The 5,489-nt window shown below is 52.0% G+C and overlaps 1 protein-coding gene across 1 annotated transcript; it reads left to right on the forward strand.

The window, feature by feature from the left end:
• Positions 1–2,495: 2,495 nt before the first annotated feature.
• Trh (thyrotropin releasing hormone) lies at positions 2,496–5,076 on the forward strand. The gene is made up of 3 exons (XM_021165819.2): positions 2,496–2,646; positions 3,303–3,518; positions 4,046–5,076. The coding sequence occupies exons 2-3, from the start codon at positions 3,311–3,313 to the stop codon at positions 4,600–4,602; spliced, it is 765 nt and encodes a 254-aa protein (XP_021021478.2). The 5' UTR covers positions 2,496–2,646; positions 3,303–3,310; the 3' UTR covers positions 4,603–5,076.
• Positions 5,077–5,489: the final 413 nt, after the last annotated feature.

Here is a 5,489-nt window from a genome sequence, read left to right on the forward strand (position 1 = left end):
GGAGGACATGGCTACGACTAAACATTTTATAAGTAGTCATGGTGGCGCTGTCCTGTCATCCCAGCACAAAAGGAGAGTGAGGCAGAAGGATCTCAAATTGGAGACCACCCTGAACCACGTAATACCAGGGTAGCTTTAGCCAGATCTTGTCTCAAAGTAAAACACACAGATAGGTAGGTAGGTAGATCGATAGATAGATAGATAGATAGATAGATAGATAGATAGATAGATAGATAGATAAATAGATAGTTGGACGGAAGGAAGGAAGGAAGGAAGGAAATGAGCAGAACAGAGTGGGAGCATCCCATCCCACCTCAGATGCTGTACAGGGCAATACCAGCATTAATTAGAAGGTGAAGATCGTGGAGCATAATGCAGGCTAGAAGCCTACTTCTAATACAGGAAAGATTAGTCAAGGCAGGGTCAACAGAATGGGCTAGTTTTGGTCACTTCAGAGCTGGGGCATAAACTCTACAATAGTTTTCTTCTAGTACCCACCTTAAGGGATAGGGTAGATGAAAGTGGTTTAGAGCACCTGAACCTGGGTGCTAGGAGCCAGAGATGGGAAAGAGCTTTGGTCTGGGTCACTTTGCATATGAAAGGGTCTCCTAGGCTAAGCTTAGACGGGTGGCCTCTCCAAGGTCAGCAGGGCCCAGTGTGTGGAAACAGTGAACAAAAGCAAACCTCCTGCATCCCGCTGAGGGTATGTAATCTACCCTCCCTCCCGTCCATCTCTTTGTCAGAGACTTAGTGGTCCACTGGCAGTCTGTCCTGTGCACACGCTTTCTTCCTTTCTGCTTTGATCACTTAGCTGCTTACCATACAACACACACACACACACACACAGAGAGAGAGAGAGAGAGAGAGAGAGAGAGAGAGAGGCAGCAGTGTCTCTCTCTCTCTCTCTCTCTCTCTCTCTCTCTCTTTAAGATTTATTTATTTTATGTATGTGAGTACACTGTAGCTGTCTTCAAACACACCAGAAGAGGGCATCGGATCCCATTACAGATGGTTGTGAGCCACCATGTGGTTGCTCCGGAAGAGCAGTCAGTGCTCTTAACTGCTGAGCCATCTCTCCAGACCTGCCTCCATCTCTTAGACACTATATTAGACCCCAGAGTCATCTTGGATAGGCCCCACTTGATTTAAGCAGCCCCTTCCTGATAGGCAGGCACCTAACCACTTGCAATCGTGGCTTCTAGAAGCCGTACTGCCTGGCATATCCTTGAGTGGCTTCCTCAGCACAGGCTTGAGAATCTGTACAGGGGAATTTGTCTTTGTGGGGAGAAACACCCTGGTAACCTCTCCTGTCTGTGGCTAAGGATCCATTGTGACTTGCATGAGGGAACAGGTCCGAAAGTGTCACATGAGCTTTTCTGGGGTGAGAGAAACATTCTTTTACCCCAGATATAGAGGGTACCAATGGGGGGAGGCGGGGAGAGAGAAAGGTCTAGCTAGGTGAACCAAGGAGTTTGTTGGCGTTACATGGGTGACTCAAAGGCAGCTATGTCACTAGGAAGTACCCTGGGGCAACTTACAGCTGCCGTCTCCTGCCCCTCGTCAGGACATGTTAACAGGCCTTAGCTGGCAAGGATCTTCTGTGGGTGGTCACAACTGCTCAGAATCAGAATAGCCATGGTCATATCCAACCAGGAGGCAACAGGCAGGGTGACAAATTCTTCAAACCCTGGAGTCTGGCTGGGAAGCAGGGGTCAAACTGGGGTCCTAGATTTCACATCTGTCTGATGATACTCATGACCCAGAAACACAGAGGTGCCTGGGGGGAGGGGGGCGCGGTGTCAGGAAGCTGAGTTAGACGTGTCCCCAGACCCTTAGCATCTTCATCTAAGGCAAGGACTCTAGCTGAAATCTAAATATTCCCTCCCTCCCGCCTCTGCCTTTCAGCTTTCCAGAGGGAAAGAGACTGAGCTCTCACTCCTATATGTAAAGTGGGACTATCACTCCTTGGGCCATGATTCTCCAGCTGGTGACAGGAAGATGTAAAGAGATGTACTTTCAAGACCTTGTGGGAGTTGAGCCAAACAGCCCTATCATTCATTGTAGCCTTAGAGCCATCATCGAGGAACTGGTTTCTGCCTTGCCCTCTCCCATTGCACAGATAGGGAAACTAGAGGAGGGGAATTCGGCCAGTGACACAGTCAAGCACAGGTGCCACTAGACGCTATGTCCTTTCTTTTGCTGCCCACACCCTGCATCTGTCTTGTCTTTGGATGTCTGCGAGCATTTGTCTCTTGGTCCCCACTCTTGTCTCCTTTCCATCGCGAACTATTCCCGGGACGTCTCTCCCTCCCTTTGTTCCCTAGTCAGATGTTCTCTTAGTCAATAGACCTCCGGAGCTGGGCGCCAACCTGCGCCAGCCGCGCCTCCTCGCTCGGCCCCCACCAGGTTTCCGGAAAGCGGGCGGGTCCCCCAGCTCTGTCGTCAGCACCCCTGCCTTTGGCCTGCGCCCCCTCCCCGCTGACCTCACAGGCGCCGCTCTCTCGAGCGCATATAAGCCTCAGCCCCTCAGAGGAGCGCGCAGTCGACTCTGGATTCCGGAGGCTTGCAGACTCTACCCAACCAGTTTGCACTCTTCAGCTCAGCATCTTGGAAAGCTCCAAGCTCCGCAGAGTCTCCACCTTGCAGGTAATGTCTCTGACCTGGGATCCCAAACAGGTGTCCCCTCCACCTGCCTCGACGCCTTCCTGTAGCACACTGGCCAGGGCACTGGGAGTTCTGGGTGGAAGAGGTCGGCCAGCAGGTCTACACCAGGACGGTCGGACCCACCCTAGAGTTCGAATCTGTACACTAACGTTAGAAATAGAACCTTCACTTTGGAATTAGGATGTGGGTGTCCAGTGAGAGTCTTCTAGCCTAGACACGGGAGCAAAGGGTTACATGGGGAGTTCGTGTATGTGAGCAAGAATTTCAGCTCTGGAGTAAAGAGATTGCAGTGAAGGGCTGGGGTTAGAATGTAGATGGAGCCTTGGAGACAGTTTTGGCCACTATAACTTTAGCTTCTCCTGTCAGCACTGCAACCTTAATGGGTACACGGGGGTAGGGGTGTCAGATGCAGCGCGGACTCCCCCAACTTCGGGAGACAGTTAGGGATGGCGGTGACAGTGGGGTTTCCATCGCCTCCTAGCTTGGATAGGCACCTTGGCACCCTGAGACCAGGAAAGCTACCAGAGGCTCAGATGCACCTGGCACAGGTGGCAGATGACCTTGTTCTGGGGAAGGGAAGGGGACAACCTCAGAGCAGGCGGTGCATTTACCCTTACACCCACTGCCTTTGACCCTAGAATCCAAGATGCAGAGACCTTGGCTGCTGCTGGCTCTGGCTTTGATCTTCGTGCTAACTGGTATCCCCAAATCCTGCGCCTTGCCGGAAGCAGCCCAGGAGGAAGGTGCTCTGACTCCTGACCTTCCAGGCCTGGAGAAAGTCCAGGTCCGGCCAGAACGTCGATTCTTGAGGAAAGACCTCCAGCGCGTGCGAGGGGACCTCGGTGCTGCCTTAGGTGAGTATAGGGGGAAGGGAGCCAACTGGAGAGGGTTGGGGGAGCCACCAGTCAGTGCCCCTGTTCCAGATTTAAGAAGCGTATAGCCTTATAGCCACTTTCTCCATAGGGTAGGGAGGTTACCAGCCCTTGGGGCCACAATAATTCTCAGTGTTAGAAATAATCAGAAGATAGGTTTTCAGTAGTCACAATTTCACAATGGTCCCTATCCCTAACAGCTTAGGCCCTGTCTATAAGGACATGTTGCCATTTTGTCCTGGAAACTGAGATTCAGAGAATAAAAGTAAGAGGTGGCTTATGGTCACCCAGCAAGAAAGTAGAGAGCTGGGGGCTGGAAGCCAGCAGCAGTGCCCTTCACCATTGGTATGAGGGGTGTCTGTAAGAGCTGGGAAGCAGAGCAGACAATGGGAGGGAGGAGCTGCTCTAAGAGTTATGACAAAGTAGAAGTCTGAAGTGGTCCATGGCCTGCAAGCAAGGGTCCCTGATGACAGGGCCAGGCTCTCCCACACTGCCTTTTACTTCTCCAGATTCCTGGATCACAAAACGCCAGCATCCGGGCAAAAGGGAGGAGGAGGAGGAGGAAGCTGAAGAGAGGGGAGATTTGGGAGAAGTGGGAGCCTGGAGACCCCACAAACGACAGCACCCTGGCCGACGTGCCAACCAGGACAAGGATTCATGGTCAGATGAGGGGGACAGTGACTGGCTGCCCCCGTCCTGGCTACCAGATTTCTTTCTGGATTCCTGGTTCTCAGATGCCCCCCAAGTCAAGCGGCAGCACCCTGGCAGGCGATCCTTCCCCTGGATGGAGTCTGATGTCACCAAGAGGCAGCATCCAGGCCGGAGGTTCATAGATCCTGAGCTCCAAAGAAGCTGGGAAGAAGCAGAGGGAGAGGAGGGTGTCTTAATGCCTGAGAAACGCCAGCATCCTGGCAAAAGGGCAGTGGGTCGCCCTTGTGGGCCCCAGGGGATTTGTGGCCAAACAGGCCTGCTCCAGCTTCTAGGTGACCTGAGCAAGGGCCAGGAGACCCTGGCAAAGCAAAGCCCACAACTGGAAGCCTGGGTCAGGGAACCTCTGGAGGAGTAAGGTTAGAGTCAGGCTTTAGGTCTAGGATGATGTAAGCCCTGTGTATCCTATCCCATTCCCTTCACTGGTTTTCTTCTTAGATGCTAACCCTGGGTCCTCTGTACATAGCATCCACCCAAACCCCTCCCTTACCCACTTCAGGAACTTCAAAGAGCCAGTCTGGAAGTTAAAACCCTATTTATCCCTTCAAGCAAGGATGTGGGGGGCCCCTCTTCTCTGACAGCCCCACAGTCTCTCACCCCTTCCACACTGGCAAAGATGGTTCTTCCACACCTCCTAAGGGACCTCCTCAGAAAGGGTAGGATTGAAAAGTTTGGGTGTTAAAATCCAACTTCTGTCATCTGCCCCATATGGCAAGACTGACCTGGTATAACTTCAGCGCATCCTCCAAGGTTGGGGGCCCTAAGCAGTTTGGGGGATATTCAGATATGTCGGGTAGGGGGGGTCACATCTTGTATATAACCCCGCTCTTGTTAATCTCAATGACAATAAAATATATCCAGGTCATTTGTTGCTCTGCTCTTCTGTCTAGATTAAGCTTTTTCTTTGTTTTTTTTTTTTGGGGGGGAGGGGTGTCTCCAGCCACAAGCTCTGCCCAGAGGGCATTAAAGGGGCTCCCTCTTAACTGAGAAAATCAGGACCCTCTTGCCTGTTACCATTCTCAGAACACAATGTTACTGTGGCCAAGGGTCTGACTCTGCAGTCTTTGATTGTCTGGGTGTGGTAGGTAGAGATTAAGAGCTAGAGAAGACAGCTGTAGGTCCTTGAGTCTGCCAGATTTGGGGGTGGGGAGGGGTGTGCAGGAGGGGTGGTCCTGTGATAGTACCATGAACCAGGCAAAGGATCAGGATACCGTCAAGATACTAAAAGTAGGAGGCTTCTGGAGT

The sequence above is a fragment of the Mus caroli genome, unplaced genomic scaffold, assembly GCF_978045245.1.
Source record: "Mus caroli unplaced genomic scaffold, Mus_caroli_1 scaffold_7, whole genome shotgun sequence".
Taxonomy (NCBI): domain Eukaryota; kingdom Metazoa; phylum Chordata; class Mammalia; order Rodentia; family Muridae; genus Mus; species Mus caroli.